The following is a 24,950-nucleotide window of genomic DNA, read 5'->3' as shown; positions in this document are numbered from 1 at the left end:
TTGTTTCATGTGGTTTAACGAGCGGCCTCAACTTTGGCAAGATGAGGGGGGGGGACCTCACGGAATCTCCGAATTGGGCCGCTTCTACCTCTGAGCTGCCCACGCGCCTCAGCCGCAGCTTAAGCGGTCACGCCGTCTCCGGCTCGCTGGTGCATTTCTGCGTCATGTGCACAAGCACTGATTAAAGGCAAAGTAGTGCATTGGTTGTTAGTTTTATTAGACTCGGCTCTTTAGAGGTAATCAAAAGAGAAATGAACATATGTCATGCATTTGAAGATCAGCCGCCCTCCCTCCATCCCCTTTTTCTTTTTGTTTCCCTTTCCCATGCGAGTGCCCACCTCAAACAATCGTAAAAGTTGTACAGTCAGCAGCTGTCTGCAGACACAATGGCACGTGATTGATGCAAAGTGAATGTTGCCCTTCCCACACTGGTGATGGTAAAGCTGGCAGGATGGCTCGAATGGTGGATGTATGAATGAATGGATAGAGCTTCTGGCCGTTGGCTCGTGAAGGTATAAATGAACGCTGGGGTTGTTATTTAGGAGATGTAAGGTTTGAATTTGTGTTGGCTAAGGCATGGATGGATGGATGGATGGATGGATGGATGGATGGATGGATGGATGGATGGATGGATGGATGGATGGATGGATGGATGGAGGAATGGATGGAGGAATGGATGGAGGAATGGATGGAGGAATGGATGGATGGAGGAATGGATGGAGGTATGGATGGAGGTATGGACGGATGGAGGGATGATAGATAGAAGCATGCTGGCTAATAAAAACAGAGATTGTTGTCAAGTGAAGCTGGCAACCTGTTACTCGGTTAGCAGGTTGGCGGGTGCCAAAAAACACAGCTGGATAGATGCCCTGTAAGCTGATAATATTTGAATTTGTCAATCACACATCACAATCACAAAGTCATATAGGCGGCACCTCGGTTCAGTTGAGCCGTACTTGGATGCTAGCTGGCATGGGCCACGCGTTTAAGTTTCACCTCACAGGTTAAGCCTTGTTCTAAACATCTTCACTGTGTTGATGCCCTCTCCTTGACTTTGCTAATGTTTTGCTGCAACGTTGACAGATTTACACATAGCTAAATGCTACCTGTCTGTCCATCTGCCCGCCTTCTACTCCCTGACAAACATGCATGTTCACTCACATCTCAGCTTTCACAACCGTTACAGAAATACACTCGACTAATTAACTCCTTGCTTCCTTAGGCACACATTGCGCACCTTATAGCTTCAGGGTCAGCTTGATTTACGATGAAAATGTAAAATGTTTCATAACTTGTCTGATTGCATTCTCTCGGCAATTGGAGTGTGATGGACTGCCAAGGCTGTAACTGCTCACACCTGCACAGAACTGTTGCCAAGTGTAGGACAAAGAAACAGGTTAGCTAAGACTCAAATGTCAATGAGTCAGTAAGGGAATGATATTCTTGTTGAGCTTTTGCCTTCATATGGTCAGGTATTTAGGTAGAGCTAATCAATCATGCAAATTATAATTACCTTAATTGTTAATTATAATTGTTAGCAGAATGTTAAAATGTTAGCAGAATTGTGTAAGAGACATTTATGAAGGCTAATTGTAATGCCCACAAGTTCAATTGAAGAAAACTAGACTACTTCTTGGTCATTTCTCCTTATCTTCAAAAGGATTCTTAAAAAAGTCCAGATGTCTGATTTAAATTTTGTACTATGAGGTTGCAGGATCCAGTTAACAATTATCTGGTACCTCATCTGACTTTGAGTGAACATGCAACACACAGATCTTCCAACACATTTTTGAATCCAGATTTTCTGAACATGGGACATAATCCTGTAAAAAACACAAGTTCAGATTCTTGGACGGATCCGGATCACCGTGAGGTTCCAAACGACCTTGTACAGCCGTAACGCAATAAGTGTTGTCTCCCGTCCTTGCGCCACAGGTTCTTTTTCACTTGGCCTGACAAAATTGTGCATTTATCAATGTAATTACGCCAGGCGGAAACACTGATGTTGTCTATTAGGTGGATTCCCATCCTGTTAAGAGCCGAGGGCCATTTAATGTATGGCTGCTTCCCTCGCTTGAGTGGACCACTACACGATTACACAGCAGCCGGAGATTAAATGCGGCGGTGGTGACGGCAGACCACCGTAAGATTTTCTCGCAAGCCTTTAGGAGAAAGCCCGAGCATTCTATAACAAAGCCAAACTGAGGTTAATGAGATTATTTACTTGTTTCTCCATCTTTTGCTGCGTCTCTCTCATTTAACAGAGGGATAAAAGCCACGGAGGAGGAGGGGCCGAGGAAGGACGAAAATCGATAGGGAGCGCATTACAGTAAAACGTATTGATTAGGAGACCTGCGAGGTAGCCAGTTGTCGTGGAGATGGTGGAATGATGCAATGCTTAAAGGAATTCATCCTTTGACTTTTGCATTAACCTTTTATTGACTGTTTTGCCTGTCCATAATTAACACTCACTTTAGCTAAAGTGCTTAGTTTGAGCACAAAGGGGTTGAGGGTGCCCCAGCCTCTTATTGCAAAGCTTGCTGAGCACCCACCCCGGCCGCGGTTCAAGTGCAGTTTGGGGAGGTGGGGTGCAGTTAGGGGATGCCTCTGTGGAATAGAGACGATAGAAAGCCAGATACCTTTCACATTAGCATACCATTTGAGCGTGAGCCTGGCCCGGCTAGAAGGTTTCAGGGCAAATTGAAATGACTGATTGTATTGCCAATCTCTCTCGACTGAGCGCCAGATGGGATAGTTAGGTCCAGATCTGACTGGGGTTAATCCATTGGAACAGAGTGGACTCCCAAGAAACCACTTCTTCTACTACACCTCTTTTTGTTTTTGACCTTAGCTCAGGTGTTTGTTGCCGCCATTTCCCCAAAGAACCGAAAGGCACCTCGCTTGGTATTGACTTTATTTGGGTTCCATTTTCGCAAGCAAGAATACACTGACTGGAATTGTGTGCTGGGTTGCATGCACATTGTTATCCATCCATCCATTTTTTTTATACGCCTGTCTTCATGAGCATCACAGGTGGGTTGAGACATATCGCAGCTGACTTTGTTCGAGAGGCGTGCTTCACCCTGGACTGGTTCCCGGCTAACCAGAAGAGCTAATTGAATATTTCATTAAGTTCTGTTGTCTCCCAACTTTGGTGACTTGACCGTTTTCCTTGTTTCATTTGACTTTTCTGTATTTGCATGCTAGCACAGGTTACCGTGAGTTGGTAAAATAACCATAGAGCAGGAATAAAAAAAAATATATATAATTGGTTTTGCAAAGTGTAATCATTGTATTTATAAACTGACTCGTTACAAAAACGTGGGTGTTGGCTGATTGACATTAACATGGCATTTTGGTCTTGTTAATGTCTGGGTGTGGATTTTGGCTCACTCGAAATGTTCTCATGTTGTACTTGGGCATTTAATTGCCATACATGTTAGTAAATGGCTTGAAGCTCAGGTGGCATTTGAAATTTTGGCTCACGTCAACGACGCAAAAACGTAACCAAGCAATGACTTCTTACTACTGTAGTAGTCAAGATTTGAGAATTCTGAACCAGGCTAAATCATTGGTGGACAATTTCCCCCATGGTGACTTCACGCTCGTGTCAGCAGAACACACCAGCACCATCTCGGTCACGTTGCACTTGGATATGAACACCAGCCACATAGGCTTCCCCCTCCTTCGCTTTTTTTTTCCTGAAGTGGCGCTTCCTTTAATTCGTGCCCTAAATAAATAATGAGAACATTTAAACACAAGGCTCATTGCAAAGCCCCAAGGTCGCCTAATCGTATTATTTATGAAGTGATGTGCTACATAATGGTACTTAGCGCGTGTTAACAGATGCTATTATCAGGCCCAGATCCAGGGCGCCCAAGATATATTGGAGCGGTGCGATGTTAATGCCGTTCTTGCGCTAACCACACCAAAAAAGCACCACTTAGGCCGAGAGCCAGTGGAACATTAAGTGGCTCACGTTAAAATATATAACCGCAAATTGTGGCTACTTAATGTCCCTTCACCTCATCCATAACCGAGCCTGGAACCCCCACCTCTCGCTTGTCTTCAAGTCTGTGTGCACATGTGTCTGTGTGTGTGTGTTTGTGCATGTGTGTCATAGCATACAAGTGACACCTATGCGTGACTTTTGCTCAGCGGATTCTAAAAGCATGACTCCACCAAGTGATGGTTGCTTTTATTTTGGCGTTTTTGTTTTCATGAGGTGATGGCCCCATGACTGTACGCTTGCAAACGGAACTTGAGTGTTTTTTTGGGGGGGGGGGGGAACAATAAATCTGTTTTTACAGTTGAGGACCGGTCCCAAAAAAATGCCCTTCAGCAAACGCTGTGTAACTCTGGACAGTCACGGAAGGTTCCATAATGGAGTCAGTTTAGCCTTGGAATGGATTGTTTTCCATGGGGAAAAGTGTCTTGAAATTGCTGCATTCTGAACGGATCCTGTTGAACTATATAGTAACTAACACAACTGACATAGACATGCCACCCTGCTCCTCTCCCTCTTGCACCCCGAGGTTAAAGGTCCATCTCGTCTGCCAAGAGGCAGCGGGGATGAGAGGTCGAGGGGAGCAGATTTACTATGACAACCCGCGAGCAGCACAGTAAATATTTACACTGCTCTGACAAAAGATGTGACCCGGGTCTGCCGGGCCCGTCAAATGCTGTCACATTTACACTTAACCCGCCATTATCCGTCATAGGCTGCCTTTCCACCGTGTTAACGTCACAGCTTCCTGGGTTGTTACAACAGAGACACTTTTGCTGACTCACCGCAGAAATAGTGGTGACTGTCAAAAAAACAATCAAACATCACAATATGTAACAGACTTTTTTAGGCATTACATCGACACACCAATGACACAGGCAGCCAAGACCTATGCTGAGTCATTTGTTTTTAATTTTCTGTATTCTCCCGCGATCAACAAGTGGTACAAGTCATAACGATGAGCAATTGTTTTCTGAACAAGAGGGAGTTGACTTTTGTTCCCTGTGTCCCGTCACTTCAGGTGCCACTGCAGCCTGGCCCAGACATTGGCCCCCGAGGAGGCCCCCGTAGACCGTCCCTTCTGGGGCGTGGACGACCCCGACATGCCGCTTCCCTTTGATTTGGCTGACATCATCAACAGAGTGGAGTCGCTGCTGTGGAGGTGACGTTTTAAAAACGGGTTTTAGATGGAACACCTTTGCTCTATTACTGTAAATGTTAATTCCTTAAATGCCTTCATTATTCTGTACAACTACATACTTTCAAGCCAAGTCTAAAATGGACTATTTAGAAATCTTGACAATTTGACAAGATGCAATTTCTCTTCTACAGAATGTGAAGGATCCTTCAAGGCCTCTCATAATGGACGTGCAAGGAAATGAGAAGAAATCTGAATACCAGCTTTTCCAACCGACCCCGACGTGAGCTGACGGCAAACCCATTGCGATTCTGAACGAGAGGAATTTTTCATTGCTTCATCTCCATCCCCTCACAGCCCAAACCCCAAGTCCCTCTCGATATAAACGCATCATAGTGGCGCTTTAGTAACATGCTAACAAGGCAAACTTAGCATCAAGCTACTAGTGTAACCACACATAAAGTAACGAGGTATTGACATTTCAGTGTATAACTATTTATCATGTCATTGTATCACTTAATATCATGTAATCCAGCTTTCTTTAGAGGGGGCGTTGTCAGTATTCACAGTTTTAAAAATGCTTTCGTGGTTCTCAAATGAGGCCATTTTGTTCCCGGACTGAACAAAGAAAGAAACCAGCAGTGTGTTCCATTTTCAAGGAAAACCGAATATTGACTAAATGATGACTGACCTAAAAAATCGGACTTACAAAACTAAAAACACATTGTGGATCGAGAATATTGTTGATTTTTAATTCGGAGTATAACAGTCAAACCAACAATTTCTAGTCAAATTCAAAATGTTCATCTCTTAAGTAGTTCAAAACAAACGCACTAATGCTTTTGAACGGCATCCATCTCATTTCAAGTGAAATAAACAAATATAGCATTCAGTCGACCCTTATCAAAACGCCAGCAACTGGTTTATCCCGAATGTTTTTTTTTATTATTATAAGGGTAAGAATCACATTGGTTTATAATTCCCAGACTGACCAAAGAAAAAAAGCAGCAAATTTTCCATTACGACGGCGTACGTGAGCCGACAGGAATTCCCACCAGTCGTTTGTTCTCAAGTCGTCACGACGAATGAAAGGATGTGTCGAAAGTACAACATCAAAATACCCTCCTTTGTTACAGCTATTCAATGGCGTTTAATTACTCCGAAAGTGTGTCACGCACACTGGAAACCTGCTGGCCAAAGAACCAGCCGACACTTTTGGCAAAAGCCTAAAAGGTGGTGGTGGTGTGTGTGTTTTGGGGAGGGGGGGGTCAGACGATGAGACAGCGTAGCAGATCTCCACAATTAATTTGTTATTCTCGATGACGATGAAGTACACAATTTCTGTTAAAAATTATGATTGCACTCCTTTTTGTACTTTTTAGTTTATTGTTGAAGTTATTGGTTGCCAAACACTGTTTTTCCTTTTTTTTTTCCTTGCTGCACCTTTGCTTATTGCTGTTATCCGAGAGTTTTGTTTTGTAGCGCGGCATTTTTTAGCGTTGTACGCATCCCTTTGTACTTTCCCGTTGCCACAGCTTGTTCGCAATAGGAAAGGCAAAATTCAATAAAGTATGGCATTTTATCTGCTATATTGTGTCTCAAACATAATTTTATCCCATTCCAAATTCTCCTTGTTTTTGCTTATGTCCAGGTAGCTGGCGTCAGTAGCTATCACACCATTCAACCAATTTTTTTTTGTCCTTAAATAATGACAAACTGAATGGATTTAGACAATTGCTCCTGCAGTAACATTTCAAAAACGACATTGCGCAAGTAAAAGTTCCACCCTGTATTGAAGTGGTAAGTTTTGGGCTTCTCACGTAATCCCTTGATCGTTTCCATACCATTTCTTAAATTCAAAATAAAATGATTTGAAGGCTAATAAGGCAACTTGCTAGTTTCCTCTAGTTTGTCTTTTTAATGCCATGGGATAAACCCACAACACAATCTATAGGCGATCAACTGGTCGATCACGATCAATGTAATGGGCAGCTGTGCTCGATACTAAAGCCTTAACTATTAATACAGCAACTAAAGCAAACCTTAAAGTGCTATGAAGGAAAGCAATGCCATGGAAACGCCTCCCTAAGTGCTGTCTGTAGATTTTATTACCTCCTTGAACAGGTGTTTTACGAGCATCCATCATTCTTTAGCTGAAACTGCTCACTCACACGGCCTGTCTTCTCGTCACATCTGTGTAATAGGACTCTTTTATTTTTAGTCTTTTACCATGCTCTTGGTGCTGTCTGTTCCTCAAAGGTTCAAAGGACGCGGCTGGATTAGCGTCGAGCGCTACATCACGCTGATTGATGGATTGACTGACGGAGCGATGTCACTGGCAGGGATGAAAAGATGGCTAATGCTCTGTGTGTCTCTCACCAAGAACTCCGGCGCACCATCTCCCTCCCTCCCTCCCTCCCTCCACACACACACACACCAACCAACCTCTGAGGTCAGCCATGTTAACTACTTCCTGTGGCGGCTGAGCGACTGAGTGATGGATGGTCGCAGTGGCCTCTCCCCTCGGGCGCCGACTTGGACAAAAGGGCCCTCACTTGGAGAGACAATTACACAGCGCTGGTGGTGATGGCCACAGGTATGCATTGTTGTGTCCGGGGTCACAACCAGCCGGGCCACCATCAATTAGGCCCAACAATAGGTGTGCAGAAAGATAAAATAACCAGGTGTGTGTTGGAGAAAGGTATCTCTTCGGGGTCACAGTCCAGTCAAATGTTGCACTTAAAAGCAGAAACTGGATCATTTCGTTACATACGGGCTAATCGGCATCTATCATCTTTTAAGGGAATTTTATGGGACTAAATGTAAAGAATAAATAATACACAAAATTACTTGATACGTATGCAAACACCTTTTTTATTTTTACAATATTACAAAAATATTTTATGAAGTCTGCAAGCCAGTGAACCATGAGCGTCGACTTTGCTATAAAACAAAGAAAGCTCTTTAGATAGTGTTTACACTGTGGAAAAAAAATGGGATCCTATGTTTAATCCTTCCTATTTACAAAGTATTTCAGACCATAGGACGTGTACAGTTGTCCGTGGGAATGTTTGTACGAAGGGACAGATCAACGCAAACGTATCTCGTGCGTAGCAGGTTCCACAGTGTGAGCCTGTGCCGGAGGGCCCTGTGGGGCGGGGGGTAGTCGGGGACACAGAGGCAGAGGAGGTAATTGTAGAAGAGTCAAAGATAGCATCACAGCTTCGGGGCGGCTGTCATCGCCGCGACGGGCAGCGTTCATTTGTCAGCGCCGCAGACAAACACCAATCGGTGCTGACAAAACACCGCGACTTGACCGACCGCGTGTTAAGCGGCGTTACTGTTTGGGCCACTGCTAAGGTCACAAATGAGATACAAAACGAAGTGGGAAAAAATTGCACTTCATTGCTTAGAACCCAGAAGTTGGCGCCAGAGCACTTTGTCAAAGTGAAATTCCTCAATTCCCTCGATTTCCTGCTAGATTTCATTAAAGTAATACTTTAATTGGCTTGAGCACAAAGATGAATTTCTCAATTCCAACTCATAAATTTAAGGGTGTTCACTGAACTTCCTATGTTGAGGCATTTTTCGTGTCCCTGACTTGCTCAGTCACACCAGAGTAGTCGATGTTGACAATCGGAGATTACGGTTGATGTTTGCAGATGAATATTGCAGTGATGCGTGTCTGGTGGGGACAGGGGAGCCCTCTCAAATCAAACACCTCAGACCCCCAAATGTGCAGTGTTTTTGTGGGTCACTGCACTCATGCCCGACGCCTTGCATCCTGCAGGACTCTCTTGACCCATTTTCCCTCTTTCACTTGTTCCTTTCAGCCTTGAAAGGGACGACTTTTCCTTCCCTCTTGTTACACAAAAGTGGACATCCTGAATCTCTTTCCTGCCCTTCATACTAACCAGGCCCCGCCCACCGACCACATGCCGGGAGCGCCCCGTCTCACTCGCTTAGCGTCGCGAGCCGAGTTAGCGCCCCGCCATTCATATGAGCAGGATTAAGTGGATCATTTTCCAACGTTAGCAGCCGCTTCGCCGCCAAGTGGTCTTGATGTCAGGCCAAGCATAATTGAGTCATCTACATCTCATCTAAAATGGATGAAAGGACTTTTTAATATTAACTCCCCCCATGCATCCCCCTCATCACTTCATCAGTGGGGGTGCAGAACAAGAAAGGAAGTCTCGGATGCGTGTATAGAGTATGACAAGAAATATTGACGCGGGCACTTTTGCACCTTCTTTGACGTTCCATTATTTAAACATGACAGTAGGGTTTCACTTTTAGTTTTTTTTTTCTTTGTATTGAAATTACATGTCAACCTTAATCTTTGTTAATTGTTACTGCCCTAAAACTGAATAATTAAATTGAGCACTAAGAAAGTCACCTTGCAATTTGTACTGAGTCAAATCGTAGAATGTATTTCATTATAATATTTCATTTAATTGTAATGGTGTATTTTATACTTTTTTCCAGTTCCAGTTTAGGTATGGACCCTCGTGAGTCTATTTCATGTTCTGCAAGGTCAAAGGATGTGGGCCCTGATTTGCTAATAAGCATGTTGGCTGTGTTCATGCCCACAACGGCGCAAACGCCCGTTTCTTTCTGTACGAGTCTGTTTCAGAGGGAGATTATGATTTATTATTATCAATTATTTCTGATTGTCTTGGGGGAAAAAAATCACACAACTGCTGTATTGCGAAGCGTATGGCGTCCATTTTGGCTCAAGTCTGGGGAAACTTATAAAGCTGGGTGGCAGGGAACTGATGAATTCATCAGGAAAACGCTCTCCTTATCTGCTCCAACCTTGAGGAGGAATTGCTGCTCACCTCTTCTAAACACCCACACGCACATACACGAGTGGCACAAATATCCCCAAAGCTGCTGACCCCCCACCCACCCACCACCTTGATTGACAGCTCTTCAAATGAGCATCTTGAGTAGCACTGGGCTCTTGGCCTCCAAGTAAGTGGGCCGTCAAATTACATCCAAGGGACCGGCTGGCCCTCTCTTCCCTTGGCAGAGGTCTATTTATTTGTCTGTTTATTTGCTTGCTTTAAATATTTGGCGGCGGTGGTGGAAAAGAGGGGGGGAATATTGAATTTTTGTCCCCCGGTCAGAGTCCCCTCATATTTAGTTAATAAAGAGCAGAGGAGGTTGTTTGCCCAGTGAAGAGCAGCAGGATACGGGACTTTATTTAAGGAACTCCTCTGAGAGAGCTGGTGACCTTCTTCTCATGGAGGAGCAGGCTTGTGTACACTGGGCTCTCTATCTTTCTCTCACTCTCTCCCCAATCTATCCATTTCTTCTCTTCTCCCCCACTGCTTATCTGTCACTTTCTCTCTGCATCTTTCTCCCGTGCAGGAAAGTACAACTGACTGGCCAGCTCTCCACTGGCCTGCCTTTGTGCACAGCCCAGCTCTATTTGACTCCGCTGTCTACTCAGGGGTCCCGTGGGCTGAGCCCAGGTTAAACTCTTAATTGCCTCGGCGCTGGCTCGCTGCAAACCAGAAGCTCCCTCTGTTAGAAAATGGCAGCGTGGGAGATAAGGAGAGCTTGTTTTATTAAACCAAGTTGCGCTGTTTTAAAGAGCTGAGATTTGACATGATTATTTATATACTTAAAAAATAAATATTTATATACAAATGCGAGTCAATATATATCTATCTATTGACCTAGCTTGGTGTGTAACGATTCACCAACTACATCGATGTATCGTTTTATATTCCTGTGATTCAATGACATCGATTTGTGCTTGGAAAGTTGTACTTGTACCGGATAAAATCAATTACAATGCAATTGAATGCATAATTCTGATTGCAAAAATGAAAATGACAGATTCAGGGCAGGGGTGCCCTGTGCGAAGGTTTTTTATTCGCAACTTAATGTCACCGCCTCAGCGCTCATTGTTGCCTCTTTGAAAGACCACGTCCGGTCAATACGAGCTTCTTCGCCATCTGTCTGGATTTACTAATAAATAAAATGGCCAGCGTTGACGACTTCACCCGGGGCTTGTAAAAGCATGCATGCTAATGAGGGCAGTTCTACTCCACCCTTCCTCTTACTAACAAACAGCACTCCAATCATTCTAATTGCTCTCGTCATGACTTGACATCAAGAGGCCCACACGTCATTTTTTTCATTTCATCCTCTTACGTAATTTCTTTTTTGCATTATTGAGTCTCATGAACCCATGCCCTAAATTACGAGATTCATGGTATTATTGACTTTCGTACAGTTTTTTATCATGTATGGCTATGGCCAACTCTGCCGTCCTGATCGACTACAGATCACGCGTGACAGGCTCGTTTGAAAACAACCCGCATGACGTATTTCGCTTTAAAAGGGCTTTAATGTTTTCCATGCGTGCTGTTGCTCTTGGTTTTACACCGTCTCCATCTAAACACATTAATATTCGTAAGAATAAAGCAGGGAGCGTGGGAAATAAAATCAATATTTACAGTGAAGGGAAATTTCTCATGTGATGTTCGATACAACACGTGCAGTAAATCACAATCGGGAAATAATGTACATGGGTATCTGGAACGCATTTCAGATTGTACAATTCCAAATTAGATGTAAATACGTCTTTGGAATCGTTGGCTCACCAACATGCATGTTGCATAGCACGTCACTTTACATGGTGAGAGTTTTGTCCAGCGTTCGTCTGCATGTTTTGCTTTTTATTTGGCTTTTTTCCCCAACACTGTAATCAAATGCAAAGATAAATTATATTTCCACTATTCTGTATGGAGAAAACAATTACACTGACCTCTCTTAATAGAAATCATTTGACTTAATAGTTTGCTCCGCAAAATTCATCCGGGATATAAAGGCTTTTTAAAATGGAAGGATGGCTGAGCCTTGGACGGAAACAAGCTTCTGCAAATTCTGACTCTGATTTGCTGAGTGACGCCGATGTGCATAGACTCTCAACGCGCTGCATAACAGAGTAGTGCTGTGTCGACTGTGACCTCGCCACCCTCTGCCCCTCTGCGACTCAGGTGAAACCGAGGGGTCGGGGGGTCAGCTGTCCAGTGTGTCAGGCTTGCTGATCAGGAAGTGTAGCCCCTCGCTTCGGGGAGTACACAGGGAGTGTCATGTGCTAGACACATACTCGCACTTTGACATAAATCTCCCGTGCTGTTACACGCGGCCAAGGCGAAGTCCGTGAGAGGCAGGAAGGGAGGACAGGAGGGGGAGCAAGGAGGGTTAAAGGGGTGGGTCAGAGGGCACCAGAAACTGCTACTCCAAGCTGAGCTAATCGTTTGCCTGCACTGCTACTATTGCCAATGCAAGCACTCCAAACATTTTATCACTCGCCTTCACCGGTCGTGAGATCCAATAAAATTGCCGGAGCAGATAAGAAAAATTCCCCCATTGGCACTGTCAGGATTTTACGATAATTATTATTTTTGTGCTTGTAGTTTGCAGTACACGGCATCATTCTGACTGGCATTTAGCAGATTTGTCCTGTCAAATGTAGCTAAATATCGGAACTGATAGACGAAATTTTAAAGTGCAGTTGACCACCACCTAAATGCAAAATGTAAAATAATAGTATTTGATTCACCGACATTCCCTAACACGATACGTGACACTCGTCCTCTCAGACTTTGGTGCTTAAGGCCATTTGTACTGTACTTGCTGCGGAAGCGAAATGATTCTGTCCGTGCTTTCTTTTCACCTCCAGTTTATTTTGACTACGAGTGCTTGTTTTGAAGATAGAGAAAGCCCTGACGGTGCTGAGTGAAAGTGTTTTTCTCCCATCTGCGGCGCGCTTTCACATAGAGCCCAACGCAAAGGTTCATGTTTGTTTGTCCAAACCCTTGCTCTCTATCCACGGCTCACTCCCATTGTAGACACATCCAAAGTGTACCCCCGCTGCACTGAGCCAGCCCTTCCTTCCATCTTTTAACCCGGAGTCTCAGGTTAGAGAGCCGACTGTTGTTCTGAGCCACCCCGGCATCCTGGACGTGCTATGCAGGGAAAACAACGACGCGGCGGCTCGATTTCCTTTCCTTGTCTCATTGGCTGTCCGGCTCAAGCTGGACCCAAGTGCGATGCCGAGTCCCGTCTGCAAACAAACGGAGGCCCGTGCATTAAAGGCTCGCAGCGGGAAGGAGCCCGCGTGAGACGTTGTACTCTGCGAAGAACTTAGAGAGGCTAATGTTACATGTGTGTTTGGCCAACTTGTTCCCTACAAATGTTACATACTCAAGCTACATGTTATGTGTTTCCGGTCTCACAGAAATAAGTACAGCGGCCATCGGTTCCCCATTTGCTGGAAACCTCGTGTGAGATTTTTGTCCATGAAAAAAAATAAAAAATAAAATAATTATTTATATAAATGCCTTTATCTTTGAAGAGAAAAAGAAATAGACAAGCACTGTATTTTCTATTTCAACATTGTGCACTTTCTGCCCTGTTTTCCTCTCTCATTCTTGTCTTCTTCCCCTCTGTCCAGGGAGTCATTATTGCTTTGGTAAATATTTCATAGGCTTCAATATCACCTGCCAGCCGCTTCCCTTCACGCGCACCAGCCGTGGATAGACAGATCAAAATAAAAGATGAGCAAAGTGAAGGTGGAGTTTACCATTCTCTCTCTCTCTCTCTCTCTCTCTCTCTCTGCAGTTCTTCTTGGAGATGGGAAGCTCCCCTGGATGATGTCATATCCGTGCTCAACATCTTGTTTTCTGATGCCTCTTTCATGTCCTCAACAGCACCCATCATCACGTCTGAAGTTTTCTGACACGCCGGGATCGACTCGAGAGGCGTGCGAATACTAAGCTTCTCCTTCTCCTGACCTTCAAGTGGATTGAGAGTCTTCTTCCCTCCTTTGGTATTCTCACACCCATCCCTTTTTTCCCCTCTTCAAGCCCACCTGTTTACTTTCAGGACAGCATGAAAGGCTGAAGCAACGACTGAAGAGACTGCGGGACGATAAAATATTAAGCTTGGATATTAAAGTTGTTGTGGAACGCTTGTTTGCTGCAGAGATTGTGACCTCATAAATAAAATGGCCGACAGTGGCCTCTTATGCGCCTGTATGGAAACTATATGGCTGTGTTGTTCATGCCCGCGGCTAAAACCCTTCCAGGAAGTTCCAGGCCTTAAATATGGATAAGCAGCGAAAAGCCTCTGGACACACTACCTATGTAGTTTAGAAAAGAAATTAAATATTAAACGTGTATGCCATCTTGGGAAAAGCAATGCTAGTTGATGGATAAAGGCAAGTCGCTGTCACTGTCATTTCTTTTTGTTGTTGTTGTTGTTGAAGCGCTAAAAACCGCACCACACCACAAACCAGTTCTTACTCCATTTAAACAGATCATAAAAAAATAATCTTTCCACTGAAGTGGATTTGTGACATTAGCAACACTGAAAATAATTTGTACTTTTTCCTGTTAATGCCGTCTTTTTCTAATTCGTATGGAATTGTACAAAAATATATTTGTAATAAGTTTAGAATCTGGGTCGTATCATTTTATTTATTATTTTTAAATAAATTTCATTTTGTATTTCTTTTTTTTTTTCAATTTGTGCTTTATACAGTGCTTTGCTCTTTGTTGTGTAGTTTCACATATAATTAACCGTTCTTGCACTGCACTTGTTATACCGGATGTTCCACGTTTTCTTTGTGCCGTTGTTCTAAAAAGGATTTACCTTCCACCCAATTCCTGCAGAATGGTCACCCACGCTTCCCTCTGATGCCCGTGCGTGTTCTCACATTGCTCTTCCTTGGAGCAGGAAATGAAGTGAGCCCCGTAACAACTGTTTTGGCTTCTGTTGAACTCTTTAGTCTAATGGGACCCTCGCCAACTGCGCCAATGTGTTTGCATTCCCAGAGACCCCCATGGGAGAGCGTTACCCCCACATCTACCACCCCCAGCTTCCGGAGAAAATGGTGAATACTGTTCTATTGAGATGGGAGAGCTATTAGGATAAGAGGGATTGAAGTCCAGATTTTCTTTTGTAGATATTTAAGTCCATTTGTATTTCATTTGTGCCAATGAAGATAGGGTCCGGCTGGAGCAGGAGCGTTTAGGCCCGCTCGCTAATCTGCAGGTGAAACGGGGATGTGCTGGCTGCTTGATAAAGGCGCCCTTGAAGACAAGTTTGTCTGTGGGTTGAGCTCGGGTCATGAACAATTTGTGGCTCGTTGATTCTACGGCTGGATTTACGATGTCTGAGTGACCGTCTTTGATTTAGTGTCAACTTTTTTGAACAACACACTTGCGTTCACACCCACAGACAGTTTCGAGTCTTCAATCAACATGTGTGTTGCAGATTTATAAAACTAGCTAGAATTAGAGCAAGTTAGCAAGTTTAGTTTCTTTTGAAATGTATTTATTTTGGTATTGCTGTAGGCTATGTCTGTACACGTGAAGGAAGGTCAAGCAGTTGTTTACGAAGCGTAGTTCACTTTACTGAATTACAACTTAGTAAAATATTGCACTCAAGAAAAAGAAAACATAAAATAAAACAACTAATGGGTGCAAGGAAACATCGAGTGTATTAATCTTAAAGCAGCCAGCAGGGCTGTGGAGGTTGCTCAACAAGAGACACTACACAAGTATCACAATGTTTAAATATAAAAATAAAATCAAAAACACACTGCTACATGACTGATAAGAGTGTGGTTTGTTCACTGTACACAAACAAAAAAAGAAAAAACATTCTGTGTTTGGCTGGGGGTCTTGGTAACTATCGGACCAAAACTTTTTCCTGACTTATTGATGGGGGTGAGGAGGGGCAATGCTAAATTACAGGCACAGACAAAGAAAGAAAACTTGCAAAAGTTTCCCCAATGGAGCCTTTCATATTTCAAGACTGGATGTGAAAACTAGAACCAACATGGAGACACCCCCCAATGCGTTTCCTTATTTAGTTTTCTTTTTACTACGAGTCCTTTCCTTTTGGTCTGCTGCGGCTATTATCCGCATCTCGGGGCGTTATCAGTGTGTAGCTGCCTTCTCCAATCAGGCCGACGATAAATAAATGAAATGTCTTGCCGGTGGACATAGGTCAAGCCGTGTTTCTCCGTGTTTTTTTTTTCTTTGCTTTTTTTGTGTGTGATTTTTTTTGTTTTACGTGTTGCTGCTGTGTTTGTCTGCAGGGGAAGTACAAGCGGAGGCACGGACAGCCTCAGCAGTCTAATGAACTTATTGATTTCAATTTCAGGCCTGCGCGCTCCACTCGCCTCGCACTCCTGAAGCGTCCATTCATCGCTGGAGATAAATTAGTAACTCTTGTTCCAGGTTTTCTTATTTTTGCCCGACTCCGGTACGAAAAATGGAAGTGGAAGGGTATTGCTATAATGGCTGTTTGTTACTTAGCAGGATTACGCAAAAACTACTGTTGATTTCCTTGTAAGGATGTTGCACCATCCCTCATGGACTAGCATGTAGCCTGCTAGCAAAGAAAACACATGACTCTTTTCAGAGGAATTAGGTTTCTTTTATTTTTGTTTGACAAATGCAACTCAAATGCTGTCTTTACAATATGTTTATGTCTAAACATGATATTATTAATAGCATTATATTTGTGGATCAGGGGCGGCCATTTTGCCACTTGCTGTCGACTGAAAATGACATCACGTGCTCATGGCTCTGTTACCGACCAATCACGACTCAGGACTAGGGTCATGTGATGTTTGCAATCTATTGTTCCTATCCATGGCATGTGGGTGCTTTTACTGTTGCTATGGTAACACAGACAATGAAAAAAAGATTGCCTACAATAAAACCAGATTCTCAAAAAAAAAAAATTGCATTAAACAAATGGTTTAAAAGTTGTGGGAGCTTGCTTGGAAATGCTGTTTCTAAATGTGTTAAGGGCTCCCGTGTGAGATGCGTGCTACTTTCTACATGTCTTAGCGTGCACCTGTCCCCTTACCGAGGCCAAGTTGACCAAACGACAAGCTGCATGAGTATCATCAGTCACTGGTTGGGTGGGGGGTCAATGAAGATGCTGAGTGACCTCTTCCCGAGGGAGAGCAGCTGATGAGCCCGTGTGTATATTTGTGTGTGTCTCGACTCGGTTCGCGTGCACGATCTGATCCGTATCGAGTATCGCATGCACGACATGTTTCCCCTCAAATTTTAACGTGAGCGCATGCAGCACATTCCCAAAAGGAGGCAGTTGATGGAAAAACGAGAGGCCACGGGTTCTGGGACAGGAAGCCTAACGAGCGGTGTGGGAGCGCCCGCATCCGATACCCCTGATGATGTCCACCGACTAAACAGTTAAAAGGTCCGGTTGCTATATGTAGACGAATCCGATACTCTGGGAATGACAATAACAATTCTCCGGTCCGTTTTTCCAACGTGCGGACGCGGGGAATTGATGCCGAGTGGCGCGGCTTTTAATAGGCCTGTCAGTGTCGTATTGTTTATGTCGTGTTCCAGATTAATCCATTCTTCCTTTATGAGCCTCTGCAGCCACCGTAAATTGCCGCCGCCGAGCCGGTCCGCCGTTGAGTTACGCCTCGGGGATCGGTGCCACACACAGGGCGGAAAATAAATCATTTCCTCGGATTTAACACCGAGCAATACCTGGGCCCTTTGTAAATAAAGCTATAGCCACCACACACCCTTCTTAGTTCACCCATACTCTCTCACTCCTGCCTCTGGGGTGCTTATTGAATCTGGAAAAGCAGAAGGGTGGGGTAGGGCAGAGGGGGACATGAGAGAATACGAGAGAGCAGAGTTGAAGGGCTACCCGCGGAGATAAGGGAGAAAAATAGTAGAAGGGTGGATGAAGAGACACAAAAAAGCAGCGATAGAGAGGATGTAGATGATGGATGAAGCAAGGAGGGGTGTTGGGCTTATGTGTGGACTCCTCCGGTTCTGTGGCTATTCCTGCCTCAGATCTGTCAGACTGTCGAAACACAAAGCACAACGCTCGGGCAGAGTCGACGGACGGGTTTCCCCCCCCGACATGACCAGCAGGACGGCCCTGACCTGGGTGGAGGCCAGAGTGAGCGCGCTCAGAGTGGCCCCTCTACGTCCGTCAGAGAACAAAATCTCTATCTCCAACCGGGCAGCAAATGTGAAGATGCGGCGACAGGAAGCAGGAACGTGATGCCAGCCAAAGGGAATGCGGAATATGCTGTCAGGACTTCATGAGTTATACATGACGTGCGATATGAAAATGCTTCCTGTGTACTCTGTGTATCATGTTCTTGTCTCCCCCCACCCCTTTTTTAAAAAAAACACCTCTGCCCGCTGTCTTCTCTGTGACGCTTCTTCCAAGAACTCAAAGGTGCCTTTTTCTTTCCAGTGACAAAGTATTCCCCGAGGTGTTAAATGTTCATCAAAGGATGACACGAAAGGGCAGGGGTGCACATTCATCTCTTTTCAAAGTCTTAGTACTACTGTAAGACCTCAGCCAAGGCTGAGCAATCCAAGTTCTGATAATAAACATTCACCTTGTCAATGTGCCTGAATTTTGTTATTCTTGTTTGCAGTCAAGGTTCAAAATAGGTTTTTGAGCTAGGGTTTGGGCTTCAAACTAGGTTTAGAGTTTCAAAGTCAAGTTTTCAATTACTTAGCGGGTTTTAAACTAGGGTTGCGGTTCCAAAGTGAAATTTGAAATTATTTTTGGAGTTTCAAACTGGGGTTAGGGTTTCAATGTAGGGTTCAAAATTAGGGTTTCAAACCAGGGTTTTATAAGGGCTAGGGTTTAAAATTAGGGTTTAGAACAAGGGGTAGGGTTTCCCAGGTGCAGTGGTGTGCAAAATGCAATGGACACCCACCGTCAAACATTTCAGTCCTGAATCACAGCAACAGTTCAATCAATTTTCTTTCATCTTTTTCCTCTCTGTTGCATAATTCATTTTAATGTTATGTTTTGAAAGTTATTTGAAAATTGAAGGGGCATTTAAATTGCCTGATGCACCTGCATCTACTTTTTACGTTCCACTTTTTCATTTGAACTTTTTCATTGAATGTAAACTGAATTGCCCACATCCTCACAGGACAGGTCTCTATAGATTTATCCTAGCAATTCTTGATCCACACCTCCACAATGGCTTTAACACTTTTACCGTAATCCTCCTATCTAACGAGAGGTAAGCGGAACGCACCCAGCATCTTAATACGTCGGTGCTCAGGCTTTGAAGAGTGCACGTCACATTATTACATCAACAGCTCCAATACTAATTCATCCCAAACACGAGCATTTAACCTATCCATTATTCATTTCTCCGACAATGCCAGGGGGCAAAGAAATCAGTACTGTATATCTGGCCAGCTCCGCAGAGGCTGATGCATTATTCAAGGGCGTGCCCGGCTAAAAGACGACTCGCCTTGTTCTCGACTGCTGGAGGCAACAATCTTCTCACAAGGACGATGTTCCTCACTCTGAAGCCAAAGTTGCATCACCGTGTTTGCTCATAGCCGCGCTTTATACAAACACGGGGCGCAACTGCCGTCCCTTCCTGGCGCTTTCTCGTCTTACTGAATGGTGTAGGGCACCCTTTTTTTTGCGCCACGGACCGGTTACGTGTCAGAAATATATTCACGGACCGGCCTTTATTTGAATAAATAATACATTTATATAAATAAATAATACATTTATAATTAATATATAAACACGATGAAATCAAATGATACGACTGGCATAAAAACAAGTATAAACGACATATTTTTTTATTAATAATTTATTAGTAATTATTTATTATCTTTAATTACCAACCCCAACCCTAACTCCAGCCCTCACCCTAGACCCAAGCTTTAGGGAGGTGTATGGTTTTCTGGGGCAGCACACAGTGCTGGCTTGTTCAAAAGAACGATTTTTTTTCAGTGCACGAGAGTGAACGAATCACTTCCGAAAGTGTCCGTAAACGGAAAATTACGTCAGTTTATATGACTTCAACCAGTAGGTGTCGGTAATGCGCATTGAAGCTGGTGCCACCGCGCCGTAAAACAAAACGAAGAAGAAAATGACGTAACTACCTGTTGACGACAGAGTCGTGAATTGCATTTCCCGTTCACCAACTGAACGGAGCTGTGAGTGAACGAGTCAGTGAGTGAGTGAACAAGTCAGTGAGTGAGTGCTTTGCATTTCCAGTTCATCGCAAAAACGGATCAGTGAGGGAACAATCCTGACTTTCCCGTTCGCGAACGAGATAATGGGTGAACTGCCTTCCCGTGCATCAATGGATTAGTCAGTGAACGTGTTGCGTCTCCCTCCTGGCGTGAACTATGTAAGGCAGAATGTCGATTTACGATTTGCCAAGGAAAGAAAGAACCACTCACTGAAACACCACTTCTTTTATGCACGTTTTCTCCAAGCTAACGGCTAACTTTATTACATGAAGGGATGCGCCGTTATGCAACAACGGGGAGATTATGCTTCTCTTTGGGTAATCTTGATTTTATAACACTTGTAGTAGTTTTTAAATAACGTGTACACATATATACGCCTAAATATTGTTATGCAATATATCTACTGCAATTTCACATTAGATGGCTGGTTTGAAATTTACTTTTATTATTATTATTATTTTCAAATAAACATTTATGTTAAAACTTGTCTGGTGTTTTATTCCTTGTTTTTTTTTATTCGCCAATTAAAATATAAAAAGCAGACATTTGGGGAACTGCTTTATATGACAATATGTGTTTTTTATTTTATTAAATGTTATACCAGGTAAGCCAATTGAGAACACTTCCTCATTTACAATGGTGACCTGGAGGCAAGGTGTGTGAAGTGTCTTGCCCAAGGACACAACGACATGTGACAGAGGTGGAATCGCACCGCCAACCCTCCAGTTACTAAACAACCAACTCTACTGGCTGAGCCACAGCCGCCACACATTCTACGTTGTTATATGAGTTGGTGTCCCCCAAAATAACATGTCGGCATACCGGATTTTTTTTCAACCTTTTATTTAAACACATTCGGTATAATAACACCATCAACTACAATCCAACAAATACAAAATTAAATATCAATGTCGGCATAACGTGTGTCGGCTGGCATAGCAGCAACGCTGTCTGCCACTCACTCGTGAGTCTTCGCAAACAAAAAATGGCGGTGTACCTAATAGAGTGTCCGAATGATGTCACAAATCAAACAGCCAATCAGAAAGTGGGGGTGAGGGCGGGTGTGGCACTTTTCACTTTCATTTAAACTTTGACCGTGATTTTTCCCTAATGAAGTGGCCTGTGATTAGGTACACCCAAAAATGGCGGTGTACCTAATGGAGTGTCCAGTGATGTCACAGATCAAACAGCCAATCAGAAAGTGGGGGTGAGGGCGGGTGTGGCACTTTTCACTTAAACCAGGGTTTTCGACCTCCAGTCCTCGAGGGGCCGCGTTCCAATATGTTTTCCAAGTGACCCTCGTTAAGCGCAGGTGCGTGAAAAGTTTTAGCTTCTTTCACGTTCAAAAGGAGCTAAAAGTTTTCACGCACCTGCACTTAACGAGGGAATCACACGGACACTCCATTAGGTACACCGCCATTTTCAAGTGTACCTAATAACATGCCACTTTATTAGGGAAATATCATGGTCAAAGGTCACAGGCGTCAAGCTCTAGTTCTCGGGGCCGCGTTCCAACATGTTTTCCATGTGACCCTCGTTAAGCGCACCTGCGTGAAAACTTTTAGCTTCTTTCACGTTCAAAAGGAGCTAAAAGTTTTCACGCACCTGCACTTAACGAGGGAATCACACGGACACTCCATTAGGTACACCGCCATTTTCAAGTGTACCTAATAATAGGCCAATTTATTAGGGAAATATCATGGTCAAAGGTCACAGGTGTCAAGTTCTTGTCCTCGGGGCCGCGTTCCAACATGTTTTCCAAGTGACCCTCGTTAAGCACACCTGCGTGAAAACTTTTAGCTTCTTTCACGTTCAAAAGGAGCTAAAAGTTTTCACGCACCTGCACTTAACGAGGGAATCACACGGACACTCCATTAGGTACACCGCCATTTTCAAGTGTACCTAATAATAGGCCAATTTATTAGGGAAATATCATGGTCAAAGGTCACAGGTGTCAAGCCCTTGTCCTCGGGGCCGCGTTCCAACATGTTTTCCAAGTGACCCTCGTTAAGCGCACCTGCGTGAAAACTTTTAGCTTCTTTCACGTTCAAAAGGAGCTAAAAGTTTTCACGCACCTGCACTTAACGAGGGAATCACACGGACACTCCATTAGGTACACCGCCATTTTCAAGTGTACCTAATAACAGGCCACTTTATTAGGGAAATATCATGGTCAAAGGTCACAGGTGTCAAGCTCTAGTGCTTGGGGACGCTTTCCAATATGTTTCCAATATGTTTCCAATATGTCCATTGGTTTGCGCCGCCAACTTGGGGGCGGGGCCACTTTATGTATTTACACATAAAACTTTTGTTTGCATATGCATACAAAGCAAGGTTCCAATTCTAAAAGCACATATAGGTATATGCTCAGACCTGGACTCGAACCAGGTTCTTACCAAGCGAGAGCCCATGTCATTAACCTGTCAGCTATTTCGACCTGGAAGTTGGTAGCCGTCTGCCTTCTTTTGTACTAGTGATGTGCATTCAGTTTTAAGTGAACCGAATCTTTAGAATCGGTTCACTCAAAACACTCGCTACACTTTCTTATTTATTCATTTATTTATTTTAGTTGATGATGTTATTATACCGAATGTGTTTGTGTTTGAATAAAAGGTTAAAAAAAAATCCATTATGCCGACATTTGTTATTTTGGGGGACACCAACTCATTTAACAACGTAAAACATATTGTCATATAAAGCAGTTAACCAAATGTCTGCTTTTTATGTTTTAATTGACAAATATAAAAACAAGGAATAAAACACCAGACAAGTTTTAAAATAAATGTTTATTTAAAAAGAATAATAATAATAATAAAAGTAAATTTCAAAGCAGTAATTCCTTTTTCTATTTTTCAAAATAAATTCTTACTCATTTTTGCTTGCTTTGCGAGCTCGACTGGGGAAACTTGTCACGTGAATTAATTGATCATCGATAAATCAAATCCTGTGTGTCTTGGCGGCCCGGTACCAAGTGACCCACGGACCGGTCCGCAGCCCGGTGGTTGGGGACCTCTGGTGTAGGGGCATCCAAACTTTTTCTACCAAGGGCTGCATAGAGAAAAATATTGCTTACATAGTACAATATTTTTAAAACTGCTACCAGAACATTCGTTTTATGCGGACAACATGTCAGAGAACAAAATTTCTATCTGTCTGTCTGTCCGTCCGTCCGTCCGTCCATCTCTCTCTATAAGCAAACCAGGATTGACAATTTTTTTTAAAGCATTTACTTAGGAATCATGCAAACTTCAGGTTGCTTCCTGTAATTATCCTCTTTTCCATTCCACCTGCTTCACAAGCAAAACTGAAACTCTTAACCACTTTGTTTGGTGAACACAACCACCTTTTTAAATAAAAAAATCTGAATCAAACATTGCTAACTCATTGCTGAAGCCAGCCGCAAAGACGCTTTTCTTTTTTTTCCTACATTGAGCACACAAAAATGAGGTCGGCCCCGTGTGCTCATTTCAAATCATCTCCCTAATATGATCTTGGTAAAGTTGCTGCAGGTATGCGGCGGGAGGAACGATAGCCCCGGGGCTCACGGTGCTACACTGCGAGGGCCCCTTCGAGATTACCCATCATCCCCTCCAGTCTGGCGGCGGCGGCGTTTTCAAACGCCGTCCCGTCTGAAGTTGCCCTTGGTTCTACATGTGTAGTGGTAATTATGAATGAGGCTGGCTAAGATCTGTACAAAACCATCAAACGCTGTACAGCTTGCTGCTATTGTAATAAAGATCAATAGGCAGGTGGCGTCAGTGGCGGTTTTATTGAGGAAGAGGTGGCATACTTCTTCTCTTTACATCCTTCTCTCGCTTTCTGTCTCTCCCTATACGTAGTCAGTGTGGCACATCCCTTTTAATTGCCGTTTGTGATGTGAACTACTAAAAAAAAAAAAAAAAGTCACCCTGGGAGATGAAGATAGAGACGGCGGATTAGATTCACTTCAACTTTGTTTGATAGCGAAGGCCAGGAACCCTCGCTAGCATTGCGTCGATAAAGAACATATACTCCACTGTATGTGCAAAACTCACAAAAGCATGTAAAGGTCACTCCTTAATTGCAACACAACCACTTTTCCCTCACACTTTTTTCTTGTTGTTGAAGCAAAGCAAGCTGAGGTCATCTGACCAGAATGTGGAAGATGTGCAAAAGAAGCTGCAGATCAAACAGAGTTCTGTCTGACAGGAGGAGATAAAGAGACTGTCAGCATCGCCTCAGAACAAAGCCGCTCCGCTCCGTCCTCGAGCTGCTCCCTCGACGGCGGTGCTGCGCAGAATGGAAAAAGGTGGGTAAACCAAAATGATGCTTGATACAACAGTCGAGTTTCAAAGTGTTGCATGCATCCATTTTTTGGAGGCTGTTAGCATGACAAGCTACACATCAAAAGCAAAGATTCATTTGGATTTGTGCCAAATTCTTCAATCTTCATCAAATTGTGTTAATTACTTATTTGAGTCACAATGTTAAGGGAATACCAGTAGACGCAACAAAACCATGAACCAGGCTCGGACTGGGTCATCTGGACATTCTGACGCAACACCAACCAAACCGTTAGTTCTTTCCGGCCTGTGTTTTTTGTATTTCTAGTCATGTCAGTCTGTTTTATCTTAACATGGATGAGCCTCAGTGAGTCAATCAAAGCCGTTTGGCATTTAACTGTAAACTTTGAGAGACCTCGTAATCCCACCGCATTGTTTTTAATGGCCACTCCAAAACACTTTCCAGGATAATCATTTTATCT

At 43.6% G+C, this 24,950-nt stretch overlaps 1 protein-coding gene and 2 long non-coding RNA genes across 3 annotated transcripts in view; 2 read left to right on the top strand and 1 right to left on the bottom strand.

The window, feature by feature from the left end:
* Positions 1-6,733, top strand: part of fto (FTO alpha-ketoglutarate dependent dioxygenase) — a 96,463-nt gene extending 89,730 nt beyond the window's left edge. The window contains exons 9-10 of the mRNA XM_049717228.1: positions 5,028-5,168; positions 5,339-6,733. Of these exons, the coding sequence (XP_049573185.1) occupies positions 5,028-5,168; positions 5,339-5,345 (148 nt within the window). The 3' untranslated portion in view covers positions 5,346-6,733. The remainder of the gene's footprint in view (positions 1-5,027; positions 5,169-5,338) is intronic.
* Positions 6,734-12,796: 6,063 nt separating this feature from the next.
* On the top strand, positions 12,797-16,768 carry LOC125966784 (uncharacterized). The gene is made up of 3 exons (XR_007480538.2): positions 12,797-15,060; positions 15,172-15,270; positions 16,338-16,768. It is a non-coding gene; the product is annotated as an uncharacterized lncRNA (long non-coding RNA).
* A 6,206-nt stretch (positions 16,769-22,974) lies between these two features.
* Positions 22,975-24,950, bottom strand: part of LOC125966950 (uncharacterized) — a 145,986-nt gene continuing 144,010 nt past the window's right edge. Inside the window, exon 5 of the long non-coding RNA XR_007480626.2 lies at positions 22,975-24,475. This is a non-coding gene — a long non-coding RNA (uncharacterized lncRNA). The remainder of the gene's footprint in view (positions 24,476-24,950) is intronic.

This window comes from Syngnathus scovelli, chromosome 4 (assembly GCF_024217435.2).
Source record: "Syngnathus scovelli strain Florida chromosome 4, RoL_Ssco_1.2, whole genome shotgun sequence".
Classification (NCBI taxonomy): Eukaryota; Metazoa; Chordata; class Actinopteri; order Syngnathiformes; family Syngnathidae; genus Syngnathus; species Syngnathus scovelli.
Note: the sequence above shows the minus strand (reverse complement) of the source record. Positions and strands in the feature narration are given on the sequence as shown.